General features: G+C 42.8%; 1 protein-coding gene across 1 annotated transcript in view; it reads right to left on the bottom strand.

Moving 5' to 3' along the window:
• CAPZB (capping protein (actin filament) muscle Z-line, beta) overlaps positions 1 to 20871 on the bottom strand; it is a 201109-nt gene extending 180238 nt beyond the window's left edge. The window contains exon 1 of the mRNA XM_006883585.1: positions 20687 to 20871. Within this exon, the coding sequence (XP_006883647.1) occupies positions 20687 to 20776 (90 nt within the window). The 5' untranslated portion in view covers positions 20777 to 20871. The remainder of the gene's footprint in view (positions 1 to 20686) is intronic.
• Positions 20872 to 22098: the final 1227 nt, after the last annotated feature.

The raw sequence follows: 22098 nt of genomic DNA, 5'->3' as shown, positions 1-22098 counted from the left end.
AAAAGCAGAGAAAGCTGAAACTAAAAATTAAGACACTTTTTTGAAGATACAATGTTCCAGAGCTGCAATATTTTTAAGATTCCTTTTCTGAGAAGGTGGCAAATGAATTACATGCTCAAGTGAGAGTCCTGAACCCTCCCATGGTCCAGGTACTGTTAGAGACGGGGCAACCACAGAGGGGTACTGAAGAGCATACTGGGACTTCCTGAGCTTAAAGGATCGATCGTAGTGCTCAACTGGCTCATATGGAGAAGAATTACATGAGCCCAAAGACAGAAGATAGTTTATTTAGCATCACATACCATGTCAGTAGCCAAGATAAGGCCTGAATTCAGGGCTCCTGACTCCTGGTACAGGCTGAAACGCAATTTACTAGATAGCTATTTTTAATACGCATAGGTAAAAACCAACTAACAAACCAAACGTGATTTCACAGATGTTTCTGCTTAGAAAAAAGTTAAGGTAAGCAGCAATGTTAGAATCAAGTCAATCTGAAGAAAAATATTAAATAATAATGAAGGTAGCATACAGATACAACAAACATTGTGCTGGTGGATGGCCAAGCAGAGAAATATGTTCTACACCATTCTGGGCTTACTGCAGAAACAGAATAAAAAGCAAGGAAGAATAAAAGCAAAAGATGAAACAGAAGAGAAAGAACTAAGACAAAAAGAAAATCTCAATAGAACCCAGGTTTAAAATTAAGAAAGATATGTTTCAGATCTGTGTCCTTTCTCTACTCCTATTCAATTTGTCTGTGGGAGAAAGATGGACACTCTCCCCCATGAATTTACTGCTTCTGAAAACCCACTGGGGGAGCTTTCAGTTCTGATTCAACAGCACTCGGTAACAACATTCCATCTGTATGCTGAAGAAATCATTCAAGGAGCTGGATGGTAAGAAGAATGATGTGGTGTCAGGATCAGAGGAAGACCCATCAACAATCTATGTTAATGCAGGTGACCCAACCCAGATAGCTGAAAGTAAGGAGGACTTGAAGTGCTCACTGCAGAAGACCAAAGGTTAGAGCCTTCAATACAGATTACATCTAGACATCAAGAAGACAAAAATCCTCACAAGTGGACTGATAGGCAACAACATGATAAATGGAGAAAAGATTGAAATTGTCAACTATTTCATCTTACTTGGGTCCATAATCAACACCCTTCGTTACCAACTGTCAGGAGATCAGGACACACATTACTGAGGAGCAATGAGTCAGGCTGAAGAGTAAGGTGTATCTAATTCATGACATGGTCTTTTAAATTATTTGCTATGTATCTGAAAGCTGGACAATGAATAAGGATTACTGAAGGAGAATAGCAATCCCTTTGAGTTGTGGTGTTGGGGAGGAGTACTAAATACCCCATGGACTTCCAAAGGAATACATAGATATGGCTAGAAAACTATGCAGCCAGAATCCTTGCTGGAAGCAAAAATGACAAAGCTTTGTCTCACATATTGTAGGCATCTTGTTAGGAGAGATTCTACCTTGGAGAGAGATGTAGATATATCATGCCTGAAAAGGTAGATTAGTAGGTGAAAGAGAGAAGACCTTCAACCAGATAGACTGACACAGTAACTGCAGCAATGGACTTAAGTTTGTCAGAAGTGATGAGGATGGCATAAGACAGGACAGGGTTCAGATCTGTTGTTCACAGTCACTACGAGTCATACTCGACTTGATAGCGCCTAATGACAACAGAGCAGGAGGGAGTCCCACCGTGGTCCCTATGGGGAATGTGGCTTTTCTCTCTCTCATTGTCGTCCAGCTGGAACCTACTCACAGCTGACCCTCCAGCAGGTTTTAGAGTGGCTGTAAATCACATGAAAGAAGATGGTCCATTTTCCTCCCATGGAGCAGCTGTTGGATTCAATGCAGAAGAGAGAGCCACCTCTGGGTTAGCAGCATGGCTCCCTACAGACCATGGCAACGAGTCTCCTGACCGGAGTCCCAGGAGTAGTTAGAATGTCAATGTCTCTTCTTCAAAGCTTATGTACTGTAAACCCCGAAGTCACACTTGGAGTGGACAGCTGTCAAGTGTTAGCTTGCTTATTGGTCTGAATGGATGGAAAGACAGACACACAAGGCTGCTATAGTGAGAAAAGGCTTGCTTGGTGGTAGAGGTGGGAGTGAACAAGGGGTAAAGTATCAGGGAGACCGGTGCAAGCAGAAGTGAGGAAGGCCAGGAAGAAGCTGCACACTAAGGCCCAGAAACAGACCACACCAGGGGATGTTCGGTGATCCAAAGATGAGCAATAATTTTACAAACTTATTTCAACCCGTTTTAATGCGTAGTTTCTATTTATACCAATTAATAACAGTTTTCCACTTAGGGTAATGATAGTTTCCTCTATAACCAATTTATGTTAAAATAGTGAGGCAATTTAAACAGAAACATTGATAGTGGGCTGGCAGAGGCAAATGTGGCAAAAACTATGAACGCCAACTTCAGAACAGGACATTTTTGCAGGAATGTGATCTTCACCCTCAAGTGAGCCAGAACCGAGAGCCAGGCTGAGGAAATGAGCCTTGCTGGGCAGGGAGGCTGAGGTCAGATTAGAGGACCCTGGAGGACACAAAGATGCAGAACAACTAAGGCAGCACCTGTTACAACAGAGAAACTGGAAAGAATAAAAGCAGAGAAAAACGTTTTCTCCTATATCCTATAATCCCACTCCTGGCGACTTATTTTAAAGAACTGACTTGAGAAGGAGGGGGAAATTTATCTATATATAAACAAAGAGACACAGACAGAGAAGTATTAATCTTCACTACAACTAACAGAGTGCATACATTATTATACAATCTTCACAACACTAAATGAGGTCACATTCTTAACTTGAACATCTTATAGAAGTGTAAGGGCACTTAGTACAGTGAAACCTGTGAGAGACTGAACTTGAGGGGACAGCCTTGCTTGCCAAAGAAGAAAAAGGAATAAATTGAGTCACTGTATCAAAGGTCGACATTTAACTATCTTGAGGGGCAGCATCCAATCAAGAACCAATGGTACCAAATTAAGATGTTCAAACCATACTGAAGGCATCAGCAAATAACAAGCCTCCAGAGATTGATGGAATTCCAATGGAGGTGTTTCAAGAACAGTGTTCACCTGTCTACGTCAAGGAATCTGGAATTCCACTACCTGGCCAACTGTCTGGAAAAGATCCTTATTTGTGCCAATTTCAAAAGAAGGTGATCCAACAGGAATGCACAGATTATAAATATCATTAATATACACAAGTAAAATCTTATGGAATATAATAAAAAAATGATTAGCAATGTATCTTCAGATAAGTGCTAGAAATTTACACTGGACGTGGAATTCAGACTTGGACATGGAATGAGGGTTATCACTGCTGTCATCAGATTCAGAATACCAGAAATAGGTTTACCTGTGTTTTACAGACTACTTAAAGGCATTAGACTGTATGCATAACAAATTATAGATAACATTGCACAAAATTGTAACTTCAAAACACTTAACTGTGACCAAACAGAACCTGGGTCTTTTTTTTTTTAATTTATTATTCATTTCAGTGAAAATTTACAGTCTTTGGATTTCCATTCATTCATTGTTGCATTTTTCTCCCCTCCCAACCCTCCCCCAGAATCTGGGTCTTTTCATGTACCATCCAGTTAGAACAACCCAGTAAATTACAGGGAGGAGATTGCCTATCCTTCTCCCACAGAGCCACTGGTGGATTCTAACCACATGCCCTTGAGATCGCAGTGCAGTTTTACCACTAAGCTACTAGAGCTTACACAGACCATTAAGCAGTCATTTGAACAGAACAAGGGGATATTCATGTTTTAAGACCAGAAAGTTGAGCATCAAGGTTGCATTCTTTTACAAAATCTATTCAATGTGTATGCTGAGCAAATAAACTGAGAAAGTGGATTAGATGAAGAAGAACATGCATGAGAATTGGGCAGGAAGGGCCACACACCCCAACAGCCCATGAAATATACATGATACAATCTTGCTCACTGAAAATGAAGATGTATAGCATTTATTGATGTCAATCAAAGGCTTTCAGGATGGATTACCCCTCAGTATAAAACAAAACCTCACAATTGGATCACTGGGCATCACAATAAATGTAGGGGGAAAAAATTAGTTGTCAGGGATTTCATTTTACTTGAATTCACAATCAACACTCATGGAAATAAACAGCAGCCAAGAAATCAAATAATTTCTTTACTGCAAGAACAAATGTACTTCAAAGGACTTTTTAAAAATGTTAATGTGCAAGGGTTTCACTTTGGAATCTGAGGTGTGGCTTACTCAAGCCATCGTACATACATGAATGTTGGACACGAAACAGGAAAAACTGATTCCTTTAAATTGAGGTGTCTGTGAAAAATATACACTATGCAGCTCCCAAAGGACAAACAAATCTGTCTTGAAAGAAGTGCAACTGGAGCACTTTCACCTCACCTACTCTGGGCATGTTATCAAGAGGGCCGGTCCCTGGAGAAGGAAGTCAATCTTGGAAAAATAGGTCAATGAAACAGAGGAAGACCCTCAGGAAGATGGCAATAAGACACAGGGATTTCAACACTGGGCTCAAGCACAGCAGCAATCACGAAGATGGTACAGGCCAAGGCAGGGTCTCATTTTATTTATTTAAGTTTGCGATGAGATAGAGTCAACTTGACAGCATCTAACAACAATGTTTAAACTGAAGAAAAGAAAAAAAAATCCAGGGGCAGTGGACCAAGAAGGCTTAGTTTAGAACTCTGACTCTGTCTCTAGATTTCATTTTCAATTCATGGTATCAACTTTCTAAACTGGTCAATACACCTGCCATGAAGATCTCTCCAAATGCCACACTGGATGGGGATGGAAATTTGGCAATGGCCATTGCTAATGGCTGCCAAAATGATTAATGCAACTGATATAACTAAATTGTACACATGAAAAAACATTAATTTTGCAGATGTTGTTACATATTTGTAACCATTTTTAAAAGTCACATTAAAGTGAATTTTATCATTAGCGTTTGAAAAATAAAATCAAAAGATAAATTTTCAAGTGGGGCTAAGTTTACACAGCAGAAATAACACAGCCGTCTCCAAAGTGTCCGTTTAAAGACTAAGGTGCCTGATTCAAGTACTAACAGAAGAATCATCGATACCTTTGAATTGTGGTATTGGAGAAGAGTACTCAATATCCCATGGACTGCCAAAAGAATAAACAAATTATGTCTTAGAGAAGCACAATCACAGGATGCTCCTTGGAGGCAAGAATGGTAGGGCTTTGTCTCATATATTTTGGTAATGTTATTAAGAGGGGCCAGACCTTGGAAAAGGACCTTATGTTGGGAAAGGTGGAGGGGAAGTGTGAGAGAGAAAGAACCTTAAGACGGACTGACATGATGACTGTAACCATGGACCCAAGTGTGTCAGAAATGAGGATGATGGTCCAGGATAGGACAGGGTTCAGATCCACTCACTGTACTTAGGTCACTAAGAGTCATAGTCAACAGCACCGAACAGCAAAAACAACTCAAAAGTGTAGCATCTAGAGTGGGAGAAAGACATATGCCCCTAGTCTATGTTGCCCTAATAATTTACTATGAGACCAGGTAAGTCATAGCTCTGAGAGCAATACAATTCCATAACAAAGAGTGGTTAAAATCAGAATCAAAGTAACACAAGTGTCACATGTGTCACCTTTCAGTCAATTCCAACTCCTAGAGATCCTCTATCGGGTATCCAAATCAATCATCATTATGGGAGAAGACCTGGAAGATTCAAACAGCCAATCTTTCAATTATCAGCCCAATACATTACACACTATGCCACCAGGGCTGGATTCAAGACCGAGCTCTGATGATTTTTAGTAATTCATGGAAACTTTTTAAGACTTCATTTCCTCACCCATAAAATTAAAAAGCCAACACATAGGATAATTCAGGACACTAATAGGATAATGTAAGCAACAAAAACAAAAAACAACCCGGCTGCTACAGACCCGATTCCAACTCACAGCACTCTATGGGTGAGAGTAGAACTTCCCCATAGGGTTTTCAAGGCTGTAACCTTTACAGGGAGCTCTGGTGGTAAAGAAGTTGTGCCGCAATCCTAAAGGCATGTGGGTCAAATCTACCAACCACTCCATGGGAGAAGGATAGGCTGTCTCCTCCCTGTGATTTACTGCCTTTGAAAACCCATTGGTGAGTCAGTGGCTCACCCCTACCTTTACGGAAGCAAAGGACCACATCTTTCTTCTTTGGAGCAGCTGGGGTTCAAACTGCCTACCTTTCAGTTACCAGGTAGCAATCTGCAGTTACCTTAACTGCAGACACATGGTCGTGCTCTGAGGCAAACCTTGGCTGGATAATTGGGATCTGCCTCCTGAACTGAAAACAGGACTTTTACTCAAGGCCTATCCCACTCCCCAGCCTATTTCCCTAAAAAATGTCATTCCTGGTACCACAACTCTATGTGAGTAAACAACAAATACAACAAATGGCAGAAACAGATGCAGGAGCATGGAGGGTGGCATGTCTGACCTAGCAGCTCTTTGCTGCTATGAATATTATTGATGGGAAAAACTCCCTTTATGAAGTGGGTAGAGTCAGACTTGGCCACTCCCCCATTGTATCAGCTCCTTTGACATAATCCAACACTTGATCCATGGCATCATCAGGACCCTTGGAAACACCTGAAATAATTTCTCCTATTTTTCGTTACTTTTCCTTAGATATTTTGGCATTCAAAGAAACTGAATTTATAGAAACAATTTTATCATTTAATCCAATGCTTCACAAGGATACGTGTGTTTCAAGCCTGATCAAGCAGGTTAAATTCATCACTACTGAAGTGCCAGGACTAGACACTCCATTCAGAAGTCCATATTCTACCAACGAAAGTACATGAGGGCCTTCCTAGGGGCCACTTATCTGTTATTTCAAGAAATGCTTCCTCAATAATCATCACGTACCAAACAGATACTCTAAAATCTAAATAAAACACAAGCTCTTGGGATAATTATCCCAGGATGCATTAGTGTGCTCTCCATCTGGAAGCCAGAAAGCTTTGAAACAATAATCCATAAACATAAGGGGGAAAATGCCAATAAAGTCCATTTGTGGTATGCAAAAGGATAAGGAAATTCTTGCTAGGAGTTGGATAAATGTCTCAGGGGAAATTGTTAAGGGAAAGAATAATGAAATCAACGTGGAAAAGGAAAAGGGAAGCCTGGATCTATTTCGCAGGAATATAATTTTAGTGAAGAGATTAAGATACAGAGTCTGTGATAAACTGAGGACATGGTGGTCTGCCCATCTTGCAGGCAGATGTTATCATGCACAGCTCAGAGCTTTAACCTGAGGACATTTCTTTCAGTATCTTGAGGTGGTTTTACCCCTTGAAGTCAGTCTAAGTCACTGTTGTGCAGTCAAAACCAACTCATAGCTAACTTCCCAGTGGGTTTTCAGAGGCTGTTACCTAGGAGATTATCCTTCTTTCTCCTGCCTTTGGGATGGCAGCACAACTCCTTAACCACCAGGCCATCAATGCTCGCTAACCCTTCAAGAATGAATTAATTGATTAACTATGACTGATTAACTATGTAGGTGGCAAACCTCAGACTCTGCTCATTTCTGATGCCAAGCATGCACATATAACACAGCCAGGGTGTGGAGTAAACTGATAGCAAGTTCAACTGCCAGGTTGCTCAATGACAGGTTGATATTCCCCTAATACTACACTGTTATCCCTAAATTCCCTTATTTCATAATCTGCCTGAGTTCCAGATCAGAGAGGTGGAGGAGAAACAGAAAGGGGAGGGGCAAACTATGTGGGACCTGGTCTCAAAGGTGATTCCAAACCCTATGGATCTGAAGCTGTTATCACTACCTGACTCCTATCCAGTCAGCTCAGGCACAGAAACAAAATGCTTCCTGGGTTAAAAGTTTCTAATCAGGAAATAAGGCTCCTTTTTGAACGAAGTATGGCAATAACTACAAGCACATTTTCTCTTGTGTGTTAAGATGAGCTTCAAGTCATTTAAAAAAAAAAAACACCAAAAAATACAAACCCAAGAGGTTACTATATTTAAAAAAATCAGCTAGGGCTGCAAAGATTTAAAAAACTTTAAAAAACATTTGCTAGAATCATCATAAAGCACTTTCCTGGTACACTTTGGAGTTTTGTTCTGACAACTCCATCATAAATTTGTTATCATTAAATAAAAATTTTTTTTAACATTTTATTTATTCATTTATTTTTAGAAAATCCTTATTTGTCTTTAAGGATTGGAAACATTAAACTTATAGGTATTATTACATCTGCAATACTATGTAGAATACATATTAATAAGCAGATGTATAAAAAAACATGATGATAAGAACGGTTTGGCAAAATTCAAATACATAGGAAATAGAGGGCAACTGTATATGAAAATTACATCTTTGGACCCATCTCTGTGAAAGGTGGATTTTGGAATCAGGACTCAGTCTGAAGGCCACTCCTGCTCTTTACTAGCTGTGTGGCATTGTCCGATATACTTCTGACCTCACAAAGCCTCCATTTCCACACTTGAACTGAGGGATTCATGTGGGGTCTGGCAATAATTACAGAGGCCATAGCCCCAGAGCACAGGGGCTGGCTAAAGCACTCCTTGTGTGATAAATACTGTAAGCAAATATGCAAAGATTGAAGAGATTTTAGAAGCCTAAAAGTCAGGGCTTCTTGCTCTTGGTGTGACCATTACTACTAACATTTTTTTGAATCACGGTAACCTTTAAATACAGGTATTTTTTTTTCAGTCCCAACCCAGTCTGCCTCCCTCGTTTCCAAGGAATGGTTCTAATTTAATTTGCACAATGATAATTGCCAAGATAACAATCTTGTGTTGTGTCCATATGTGAGGCTCTTAATTACAACACTTCATCTAAATTACTACAATTTAACCCTGTCCACTACCTTGAGGGGGGAAGAGTCTATCCATTTTATGGATTAGTAAAACTAAATTCACAGGAATGAAGTAGCCATTCACATTTACACAGCTCAGAAGCAACCATGGATCCAGGACCTTTTATCCCATTATACCATGTCAGGCTACCTCCCCAAAGCATTTCCCCCTGCCTTTTCTTTTTTTTTTAAATCTTTACTCTTCCTTATAAACCCCTAAACGTCAATATTCTACTTGCTTTAAAATCAAATACATGCCTTTACAGATTTTCACAAATTCAACATAGATAAGTAGATGCTACGCACACCTATGAAAATGTGCTATCTTTCGTAGGGGGCCGAGAAAGCAAGAACAACATGTGTGCAGGGAGGAATGAGGGGTAGGGCATGAATATCACTAGTAAGCGAGAGAAGAGCAAAATTAAACAGAACAGCAAACATAAAATGCTGGTGAGGTTGCAGAGAAACTGGAACCCTTATTTACTGTTGGTGGGAGGGTAAAATGGTGCAACTACTATGGAAGGCTGTATGGCGCTTTCTCAAAAAGTTACAAATAGAAATAACATTTGGTCCAGCAATTCCATTACTGGGAATTTACCCGATAAAAACCATAACTGCCACCCAAGCAGATGTATGCACACCCATGTTTTCTGCAGCTTTGTACACAATAGCAAATAGCTGGAAACAACCCAAGTGCCCATTAACAAAAGAATGGGTAAAGCAGCTCTGGTATATTCACACAATGGAATACTATGCAGCACTGAAAAACAAGGAACTCATGATATATAAAATGGGTGACCCTGGAGGACATTATGCTAAGTGAAGTATCTCAGTCACAAAAGGACAAATACTGCATAGGGCCACTGTTGTAAAACTGGACTGACATCGGGGTTGAGAGAAGACAGAAAAGGAGGGGAGGAATGATGTATACTGCATTGAAACAGGTAAGAGTGAGAACTATTTGAAAGGGACATATGATTGGTTATTGTTGTCATGATGGGAGTCCAGAGTGAAGACTGCACAGTGGAGTGGACTTGGGGGGACTACATAACAATGAGTTTTTCTTTGCTTTTCAAGGAGAGGAGTGAATTGAGGGGGAGGAGGTGGGCAGGGAGAAAAGTGCAACATGAATGAATGGAAACCCTAAGTCTCTGTAAACTTTCATTAAAATTAATTTTTTAAAAAATCACTAGTAAGCACCACCCTCTGGTTTCCTCAATGCTCTGGGCACCAAATGTAACTAGCACTCCAGCGCTGGCCACTCGTGTCAAGAGAAAGAAAAAAAAATTAAGCCATTTTCCAGAAGAATGACTTTTATTACAACCTGAAACAAAAGCCCTGTTTTAAACTACTTGTTCACAAAGAGGCAGGTGCATGCTCTGTGAGGCACAAAGTTAACAAGGCTTTCCAGGGAGCTATGGGAGAAGCCCTGTCTCCTCGGTGAAATAAAGCACCAACAAAAAGTCCAGACTCCTCCTAAAACAAAGCGCAGGGAGTTTCCAAACTGCAAGTGCCTTTCAGCTCTAATAACATGCTAAGAGTCCTAGTTGAAAATAACATGATGTTATTATTGTTAATAATAGTTAACAATACTATGTGTCTAGAAATATATGTATTAACTCTAAGTCCTCATTAAAATTTATCAGAAAGGATATTTTCTATTCTCGGCACTTCAAACACAAAGAAACTGAAGCAATCTGGCTCTAGAATCAGCCCGTCACTGCCCCTGGACTGAGGAATCAAAACTACCCAGGCCCAGAACTAGTGTGACTTTGAGCCAACACAAGCCATCAATAGATTATTGGGATAATTAGCCTCATATACCACAAATAGAGGCTTCCTAGGCTGTCTTCAATGCAAAGGCTGACACTAGCTCTGTCACTAATCACCTTTACTGCCTTTGCTGCCCAGGCCTAGAGTTGAGAGGACTGAAGGAGACACTGCAGACATTCGCTGGTACACTCATTTCTGTTACGACAGAATCGACTCACAACTGATCTTCCATTGGATTTCTGAAACTGTAAATCACACAGGCAGAAATTCTCCATCTTTCTCCCTGTCAGAGCCACTAGTGGATCTGAACCCTCAGGGATGTGATGCCTTTAAGAGGCACAACTCCCTGTTGCCTTTGTCATCAGAGAGAGCCCTCTATACTGGTACAAGGAGGGTGCTATTATTGTGACCATTAGAATCCAGGAGTGAGTTCTTCATCACCTGTGGAATGAAGTCCTGTACCAAGAGCACCTCTCAAAAGCAAGCAAGAGAGCACGAGTCTCAGGATAATGCAGAGCAATGTTAACCAAGTTACTGAGAGTGCCTTCAGGAGGAGCTCATCTGAGAAGACAAGGACAGCCCAAAGCTGCCCTGACTTTCTCAGTGACAGGGCCACACCCAGCTCCAGGAACCACCAGCTAACCAGATGGGTCAGTAGGAGAGCTGTGCTCAGCAGAGAAGCTAAGGACTGACAGAAAGTCAAACTCAGTCAGTCCCATATGGACAAATACTATATACAACCATTACTGTAGAATGAATATGAGGATCCAAGGGGGGGAATGGAAGCAAAGGGGTGAAGATGTGCTGGGGGGGGGATTAATTATAGAATCGCATGATTTGATGGGAAGTGAGGGAAATGGGAAAGACTTGGTGTGAAAAACAATGTATTCGAATTCTGTAACTACATTAGTATGGAAAAAGTAAAATAAAATGTGTGATTGTATGAAACAAAGTAAATGAAAGATTGTATAAAACACAAAGTATATGAATGAAACATAGTGTAAAGGTATCATAATATGAAAATCAGTAAAAAAACCCCATATATATATATATACATTTAAAAAAAAAAAAAGAACAAGGAAAGGTTAAATAGAGCAGCTCCTTCAGCGAAAACCCACTGTCACATCAATTCTAACAGTGGTCCAACAGAACAGTCTCAAAAGCTGTACTCTTTACGGAGCAGACTGTGACACGCTTCTCCCACAAAGTGGTAGTGGTGGGTTCAAACCTACCTTTCACTCAGCAGTTGAACACTTTAACCAGTAAGCCTCCAGGGCTTTCTTCAGGGACTCTTTACTGTGGTTCTGAATTGCCACAGAGTCAAAACTGACTCATAGCTGACCCTCTGGTGAGCTTTCTGAGGCTGTAAACTGCACAGGAGGGGACTGCTCATCTAGCTCCTTCAGAGCAACTGGTGGATTTGAACCTTTTACCTGTGAGTTGGCAACAAGTACTCTAAAATTAAGACTCTCCACCAGGATAAAACTCCCCCTCTCATGCTACATGCTGGAAGTGCATATACATGAAACCACACAACCCACCAGGGGGAAAGGCTTGATGTAGAAGCCTTGAGTCACAACCACAAATATGAGCAAGCTGAACCCAAGCTCTTTCTACCCATCCTAGCTACAAGTGAGAAAGGACAGCAGCATCACCAGGAAACGCCACTCGATTTTCATGGAAGGCTGCTGGCTATTCAATTACCCTAGCAGTAAGGGTGCCTGCCTGCAAAAGTCTCTTTTCATATACTTAATATTTTAAATTAAAGGGATTTCACTTGTGAGATATAATGAGCCCTCCTGCCTAAATCTTCTTATAAAACCTCAGAGAGAGTAAGCCCAAATACTGCTAATGCGATAATAGGTTTGGAACAGATACGAACTCAGAAAGGGTGTGCTGAGCTCAGCACTACAAGGGGAAGCTATCACAGAGCAGTTTAAGCAAAAGGTGGTGAAGTTCAGAGGCTGAGCCAGTGTAATGACCATTTGTGATCTGCAGCGTAACAGCTCGGGCCAGAAAACAATGCGAAGGACACTTTAAAACTGTAGTCTCAGCCAAGGAAGTTTCCTTCTTGGGAACTCACAGAGTGGGGTTAGTTGGAAGGTTAAATAAAATGTATCAGCCACCCATATTAACAGAAAAATAACAATAATCATAGTCAGCTCTTCCACTGTACTTAAAAGTGCCAGGTACCACTGTACAATTTCCACACACAAATTCATTTCCTTCTCACAATGAACCCTATGCAGGTGAATGGTGTCCACCAGGATTGCCAACCTGGAAGATATAAAGCCAGTCCTCTTGGAAACCCATGAAGGTTTCAAAAGAAATGTCACAGACCCCTGTGCTGGGGACTTCCCCATGCTGACTCTGCTCTTTATCCCAGGGTCTATTAGACTCTTAGATTACTTGTTTCCTTCACTCTCCTCCATTTAACTTTAAGAGATTCAGACTTGACATATTCTTTTTTTCTATTAATTTTAATTAAAGTTTACAGAGACTTTGGATTTCCATTGTTGCACACTTTCCTCCCTGCCCACCCCTCCCCTCCAGTCCACTCCACTATGCAGCCTTCATTCTGGACTCCAGTCATGACAATAATACATAATCATATATCCCTTTTATTTTTTTTTTATTTTATTATTTTTGTGTGCGTGTACCATCAAATCAGGTCTGACTGGTACAGGAGGAGACTGTCCCTCCTTACCCGGCAGAGCATCTGGTGGATTCGAACCGTTCGCCTCTGGGATTATAGTTGCAGCTCCTTGCCACTAGGCCACCAGAGCTCCCCCCGTATATCCCTTTTAAACAGCTCTCTCCCTCATCTGTTTCCTCTTTTCTTAGCTTTCCCTCAACCCCAATGTCAGTCCTGCTTTACAACAGTGGTATTATGCTGTATTTGTCCTTTTGTGACCAAGATATTTCACTCACCATAATGTCCTCCAGGGTCACCCATTTTGTATAATAATTTATGAGTTCCTTGTTTCTCCAACGCAGCGTAATTCCATTGTGTGAAAATACCATAGCTTCTCTAGCCATTCATTTGTTGATGGGCACTTGGGTTGTTTCCAACTCTTCGCTATTGTGAACAAAGCTGCAATAAACATAGGTGTGTATGTGTGTGCTTGGGTGGCAGTTATGGATTCTTTAGGGTGACTTAACATATTCTAATGAGTTAGGGCTGTTGTACATAGGGTCGCTATGAGTCACATAACAAAAACAACGACGAGTCTGACTGCTCAGTGAGTCCATGGAATGAATGATCTGATGGAAGAACAGCACTGGATAGGAGGCAGAGCCTGTCAGGAGCACAGACTCCAGAGGTAGACTGCCCGGAGAGGCCATGGTCTCTTCACTTGCGTAACGACAGTAATCAAGAAAGCCAGCCTGGCAGGATTGTTCTATTAGGAAGAGGTAATCAGTGTTAGTGCCTGTCATTACTGCAGCCTGTATGCAGAGTCCCATCCCTACCTTGAAGTATTCCTTTCTCTCACTTTCACTAAAAGGTGTCTAGGCATTTCTGCATGCAAAAGTCTAATGCTGTGCAGCTGAGGTGAACTTGATACCAATGGCAGAAACAGAATGGCTGACTGGATGAGTCACTAAGTTAAGCAGATGGAAACCCCATTCAGTTGTTAAGAGATTATCAAGGTTTTGCAGACACCACTATCTTGTATTTAAATGGACCAGTCTGGTCAAGTCAATGATGAAACATCCAATCAGGATGTGCAAGGATGGAAACTCTGAGGCGAAAGTCTTCCCTCCCTGCTTGAGGTGGTAAATCACTGCGTCTCATTCTGCATTCTTATCTTTCTCAGCTAGTCTTTCCTTTCCAAACCCACAGCTACAAAGTGGTACAGACCCTCATAACCTCAGGAGCTGATGCTTATGAATGTCTCACTATCTCCTTCACCTCCTCAGTTCTTCTTACACACCACAGCAACATTACTCTTCCTAAAATACCACAACACTGCCAGCCTCCTCAAATTTCTACATACCCTGTCAAAAACCTAACTGGCTTCAAGTCCTGGATCAAGTGCAAACTCTTAGCTTAGCAACTCAGGCAGACCACAACTCACTCCCAACCAGCTCTCCTTGACCCTCAAACTTCAGTCACTCCTGAAATACCCTTGATTATTTGCTTCTTGTCTGTGGCCCTGCCTAGAAAAGCCTCCTCTGACAGTTCTCCACTCCTCTTTCTCTGCCTGGGCCATGGCTGCCCAGCTCCCAGGCAGAATTAGAGTTGAAGGGGTCTGCTACAAGGAGGATGTAGAACTGAAGTAAAACCCACAGGGATGGATAAACCACAAGACAGATTTGGTCCACGTTAAATCATTGCTCTTACATTTCTTAAACCATTTCTGGATTAGAGGACAGGGATTAGACTTCTATTTGCATCCCTTATCTCATGATATGACAAATAAAACAATCATTATTATAACTTCACTTAACTTTTGCCAAGCAATGGATTAAGTACAAGGAATTCCAATTTGCTAAGTATTCTGATTACAATGACTCTCATTCAAAACTGTCTAAGGGTTTATGGTTAACACTATGCCCTACATACATGTTGCAGTGTATAATTTATGCTTCTCAATGTTACCATTCTCAAGAGGTATTAGATTTAACATTAGATTAACATGATGGTACTCATCATATGTCAAAGGCATCAGAGAGCCTTGTCATAAATCAGGGATTATCTGTACACAACAAATTTCTCCCTGCCTTCTCCCCTCCCCACCCCTATCCCTTTGAAACATGCTATCCTATTAGTACAGATTAAAACACTGACCATAGGAGATGAAGCTACATGGTATACTGAGTATCAAAGGGGACTCAAACTCAGGTCTGCCCAACTCCAAAATCCACATCCTCACTGTCACATAGTATTCTGTAGAGCAGCTCCCTTCCTGGTTCTCACTGACTCATTCACTGCTTACAAAATGTTCATGAAGGGCCAGACAGCACTGTGTGAGGTACAAGGCAGTCAGAAGGAACCAAACAGATGAACTTTCTGCTTTCGGACAGTTCACACTCTGGCCCCAGCCCTGACCTCTTTACTCAAAGAGGAAGGAGAAGACTCTGTTTTTAGGGGGTTCATCAAATACAAAAGAAGTAACTGATCCCAAAACGAAAGGTCAAGCTGTGGCAACATGTATAGTTCCTATTTATTTCCTGTGGAAAAGAAAATCCCAGACTCTTGCAGAGGAAGTTCCTGATTCAAGACACAGTCCAAAGCTAAGCACACTAACAATACTTAAAACATAAATATGATCATGTGCCAGGTATATATAATCATGTGGCATAGTCCATAGGAAGTTAAGCTGCTAACCCAAAGGCCATAACTGCCTGGTGGCTTGAATCCCCAGTGCGCTCCAAGGTAAAGAGATGGACAATCTCCTCCCATGGGCTTTATACCCTACCCTTTAGAAACTCATTGGAGGATCAGCTATGAGCTGCGTTCTGACTCTACAAGCAACGAGTTTGACCTTTATTCTCCACACCCCAAACTTTAAAACAGACACCAGATACTGTCCAAAGCACTAGACAAGAATTATCTCATTTAATCCTTATAACAATCATAATGAAGTTGTTGTTGTGTACCATCAGGTTGGTACTAATCCATAGCTGATCCTCTGGCAAGTTTTCAGAGGCAGTTAATTGCATAGGAAGAGATTACCCATCCTCCTTCTATGGTGCAACTGGTGGATTTGAACCGCCTGCCTTTGGGACAGCAGTATAGCTTCTTGCCATTAGGCCACCAAAGTAGGTATTGTTATTATCCAGAGGCAATCTGGCTAAAGTCAAGATTTTGTAGGCAGTGTGTAGCCCAGGGTTAGTGTTCACTGGTGTTGTTCCTTATGCGAAAACATAAATTTGTGAAAATCTAGGTTGGGAATTGGTAATATCATAGCTAGTTCTAGCCAGATGATCTTGCAATTGCATTCTCTAGGCTTTCCCATACCACTTTCACCGATGGAACCTGGTGCAAGGAGATCTTGTACTTATGGACCTGGGCTCATCTGTTTCTGAGAAATAAGCATGGGATTTAGGCAGACGTGGGCTCAAGTTCCAGGTCTACCACTGACACATAACCTCAAGAGTGACAGGCTCTTCGTAAGTAAATAAGGGGCTAAGATACAACTGCCATGTCTCAGGAGACCCTCAGTTTAATAGTAGACCAGGTCAGAAATGCTAGAGTCCCAAAGCATTCCTTACATTCCTAGAGAGGAGAAAGCTTCTAGCTTGAAGAGGAACAGATTGTATTGAAATTTATTTCTCATGTAATGGCTGAGACAAGACAATCAGGTACAAGGGGAAAAAAAAGCAAACCTGGGACAATTTTTTTTAAGGCTGCTGGTCACACTTCATTTAAATATATAAATCTTGCATTTATATTAAAAAAGTTTCCCCCCTCCCCTTAAACGTCACTTCAGGGCAATGTTCACCCCACTTCCCATTATAATATAAACTGAGATAACAGAGAACTTTGTCTTTTTTATTGTATCCTCAGCAATAGAGCTAAACCTAGAACAGGCACTTCATAACTATTTGCTATTGTTGCTACGTGACACTGAGTTGAATACAACTTGTAGTGACCCTATGAACAAAAGATCTGAACCCTGTCCTATCCTGCGCCATCCTCACACTTCCTGACACGCAAGAACCCATTGCAGCAGTCACCTCATCAGTCTACCTGGTTGAAGGTCTTCCTCTCCTTCACCAACCCTCCACCCTTCCCAGCACCATGTCCTTCTCCAAGGAACAAGCACCTCCTAGCAGCAACATACCCAAAGTATGTGAGGCAAAGCCTCAACATTCAGCCCCTAACATTCCTCTGTATTTGCCAAATGCAAGTACTTCCAGGCCTAGGAAGCAGTATTCCAGATAGATGATTTACCTGCTCAGCAAACCACTGCCCTGCGCTGTCTTCTCCCTTTCCCATGAACACAGAAACATCAGCCTCTGAAAGTATTAACTCCTGAATCTCAAAGCTGTCCATTACTGACATCGTTTTTCAAACTTCCTCCAAAAAAGAGGCCAAAACCAAACAAAAATCCTAATCTTTCCTATAAAGTTAATATCAATGCAAAGTGACCCTACAGGAAAGTAGAACTTCCCACAGGGTTTCCAAAGTTGTAATCTTTACAGAAGCAGTCTGCCACATCTTTCTCCAGCAGAGCAGCAAATGGGTTCAAATCTCTGACTTTCTGGTTAGCAGCTGAACACTTAACCACTATACCACTAGGACTCCTTATTAAAAGGGCCAGTTGAGTGTAAATGAATAAAATTGCATACACAAATCTGGTCTAAAGTGAACTATGTATCTCATTCACATTATGAGACCAGCAAAGATACACTAGTGTCAACAATATTCTTTCATTTTGAAACAATATGACAAGCTTCTATAATCTGCCAGCTGGATTGACAACTAAGAGGAGCCAATGAGGCACTAAAACAGTAATTCAAAAAACTATAAAGCTTTTAAGAAAGCATTACCTGCTAAGTGAAGGCAAATTAATTCCACTTAACTATGTAGTTTTAGAAGAAAACTATACAGAGAGCAAGACTCTTAACCAGGTGGATTGAAACAGTGACTGCAACAATGGACTTGAGTGGGTCAGAGATTCTGAGGATGGCACAGGATAGGCCAGGGTTCAGATCTGTTGTTCACAGGATCATTATGAGTCATACTCAACTCAACAACAACACAGTTTTAACTGAGAAGAGGAAAGTGATGACAATAGAAAAACTCTACTGAATCTATTCCAAAATTATCAAACTCGCATCTTTCTCCATAGACAGCTGAGACCTAACCATTTACTGTTAACAATTAGTAATAAAAACATTAATTATCACCATCTTAATTCACTTAACTATGAAAGAACTCCATGCTACCACTTCTGCCCTATCTTAACTATCTGCACTTACTAGTCAGGGCATAAAACTGAACAATAACCAGCAACAAATTATAAGCATAACGATACTAAGAGCAAGTTATTGATAACTGATGTGATAGTCACGTGGTCAGGGCCACAGGCATAGACATATTCCTAAAGAGAGCACTGTAAACAACCTGCTGGAGTGCTGGGTACCATTCTAGGGCCTGGAGACAGAGCCACTGAAAACCTAAGGCAAAAATCCCTGCCCAAGCAAAAACACCGTATTATTAAACAAAATCTTCTCTGAAGAGGGCCTAGCATACAGTTAGCACTCAATATTCCACTATCAAGGACTTTAAATAGTCATTTATATCTTCTAACTAGCAACCCAGAAGGAACTTAGTTTAGAGCACGCCAGATGTGCTTCCTGAGTGTCAGTGGTTCTTTTCCTTTTACTCCATCCCTAAGCCTCAATTTTTCTCATCTGTAAAATGGGTCGGCACTACCTCCCAAATGCTTCATGTGGATCGCATAAGCTCACACAAGTGAAGCATGCAGCACCAAGCCTGGCACCTCGTAGGCCTCTAAGAAGTGTTAGTCCCTTTCCCTCAATCTCTTCCATAGTCTTTTCAGATTGTCTCTGGATGTACTGAGGAGCACCACATGCAGAACTCTTGAGAAGCCTCACGTGTCATCATGCTCCTCCCTCTGGTTCATCATAAATCTCTGTTCTATCGAATCTCAACAGAATCAGACACTCAGCAGGTTAAGGCCAGATTCCCTTCCCTGCCTGACATGTTTTCTTGTGTAGCCCTATCTCAGCCCTAGACATTCCAGCCACTTTCCCCTTCTTTTGCCCTGGGAACAAACTTCTAAAACTTTTAAAGTCCTCACTCCTGAACTGTCCAGGAGAAATCCTTCCCTGATTATGGCCTATCTTCCATGCAGCCAGTACTGACCACATTTTTAATCATTATCCAGGAAGGCAGCAAGAAAATATCTAGTCAGGCTGAATTAGTCACCCTAATCTCAGCAGCAAATCCTCCACTTACACAAGGAACTGGGATCCTCAAAACCCTTTAGGGCCCAAAGTCCACATAACAAGCACCTGCCCTGCACTGAATGGGAGGAGGCCCACAGCAGGACCCTGATGCCGAAGGTATCACTGGCTCAAGTCATCCCATGGTCCTCCTCCTGTCCCAGGAGATACAAACTTTTTAGTAACATTATCAATTTTAATCACAGGAGACACAAACTTTTTTGTAACATTATCAATTTTCATCATAGGATGTGATAAATATAGTTGTAAGTGACATAACCATAGTATTTCTTAGATCATATGAATACTGACAAATAGTTTTATAAGGTCTACATCAAGTTACATTCCTGGTAACTGAGCAGATGTCCTTTTTCACTTTCTCCTTTTTTACCTTTAATTACTATTTCATTCTCAAAAAAGTTATTGATACAGATTTACAAATAGTAATCACCAAAAAGGTTGCAGTTAACCTATCAAAATATCTGACAAATTCAGCAACTGTAAAAACACCAGCAATAAAGATAATAGCATGTGCTTGTAGCCTGTCATTATAATTGGGCAACAGTGACAGTTTTAACTAGAGCCCGAGTTAGAATGGAGAGTAAGAAAATGAGCATATATTGATAAATGCAAGCTGGCTTACAAACAAAAATTTTGACACAACTAACTATAGGAACATTTTTCTAAAAATTAATACATTTCTACCAAAGGACCATATATATATAAAGTGACACTGTGGTGTCACCCCTCATGGCAGCGCCACCCAGGGCAGTCTGAATGCCCTCACTCTGGTGGCACTACCGCTTGACACTGCAGGTTGATGGGCTCAGTTCTGTCAGTGCCATCTTTACAAGTTCCCTGCCCATGTGAAGCAGAAACCCTCGGCCCTTCCAATCGGGGTGCTGAATCTGTCCTGCAGAAGGTTCCAAAGTGCAGAGAGGGCAGGCTCCCCTGTGAGGGCCTCTAGGGACCTGAAACATCAGGCCTGTCAGATGGGCCAGAGAGCAGCACCTGCCTTCATTACCAAAACAAACACCACGCGTGGAGCCACGTCTGGCTCACCTGATCCGATGTACCTCCATAATCAGCAGTTCCAACCCTCACGAGTTGACAGTTCAGGGGGAAAGGGAAGGTGCGCCTGCTAGGGTGCATCGCGTCCAGGCCTTACGTTGGGCTCAGGCTCTGGTGGCCCCTCTAAAGGCTAAAGACCTCACAAGAGTGATTGTGTGCTCATCCCCGTCTTGCCGACCTCCCCCCTAAGCTCTGCCATCCTTCGCACTAATGCTCCTCTGCCCCTCTGCCGTGGGAACCCGCTGCAGGCTCCTTCCGCACCGCACCCTCTACACGAAGGCAGAGAAGGCCCCCAGCGCCCTGCAGACTGCCTTCCGGCACACGGATGCCGGCCCTTCCCAGGCTGGCTCGCTCCCAGGAGGCCTCCCTGGAAGGGGCAACCTTCAAGCTGAGATACCACAGCAAGGATCACCCCAATCCTAGCTGGAGAACTCCCCTCGTTCCCACGCCAGAGAGGCTGCTAAGGTCGGCTCCAGGCACAGCGGAGGCAGCCACCTGGGGCGGGTGGCAGGTCAGGATGCAGGGCCCAGGTGGCAAGGTAAAGCCGAGGCGGGGCAGGCCCAGGCTGAGCTAAGAGTGGTGGGAAAGGGGTTCAGGGGGCATAAGAGGTGACTTCCAGGCGGAGGCCATGGAGGAGCGGAGGTTCAGACTTAAGAACATGGAAGGGAGGGTTCAGGTTGCGGCAACGGAGAAGGGAAACAAGTCTAAACTGAGGCCAATGGATGGGGTGGGAAGTGACGGAGTTCCCGGTCGGGACCATGGAGAGAGGAGCAGAGTGCAGTGGGGTGCAGCGGCCTAGCTAGCTAGCCTGGACGAAGAAGACAGGGAGCTCAGCCTGGGGCATGGGAGAAACGCCGGTCTCTTCTGGGTGGAAAGGCAACGAGGAGTACCTAGCGTGGGCCATGGGGAGGAGAGAAGAGGTCCACGCCAGGGACTGAAGGGGTGCCTGGTCTGGACCACGAGGGGAAAGAGGGTCCAACCTGGGCAACGGGATTAAGACCAGCCGAGACTCAGGAGGTGAAGAGTGGAGCTCCAGCCTGAGCCAAGGGCGGGAGCTGAAAGGGACAGGCAGGGGGACCAGCCACCCGAGAGCCCGGGCCAGCAGCCCCTTGCAGATCGCACAGGAACGCTGTCCACCTAGGGCCCGGGACCCCGCCCCTCCCCCACCCGCAGGAACCCACCCTTCACGGGCCGGGGGGCGGCAAGGGGAGGGCAACGCGAGCTCCAGCGGGGCCCCCGAGGCTGGAGGAGAGTGACGCCGGGCCTTTACCATGGTGGCGGCGGCGGCGGCGGTCCCGGTCCCGGCGTCTGTGGTTCTCCCCCCCGCAGCAGGGCCCGGCGCTTCCACTTCCCCGGGTGCCCAGGAGTGAACATCCGGGTCAGCGTCCCCCTCCGCCCCCCCC

Source organism: Elephantulus edwardii, unplaced genomic scaffold (genome assembly GCF_000299155.1).
Source record: "Elephantulus edwardii isolate Elephantulus edwardi_28Jun2011 unplaced genomic scaffold, EleEdw1.0 scaffold00028, whole genome shotgun sequence".
Taxonomy (NCBI): Eukaryota; Metazoa; Chordata; class Mammalia; order Macroscelidea; family Macroscelididae; genus Elephantulus; species Elephantulus edwardii.
The sequence above is the reverse complement of the archived record's forward strand: the minus strand, read 5'-3'. Positions and strand labels throughout refer to the sequence as shown.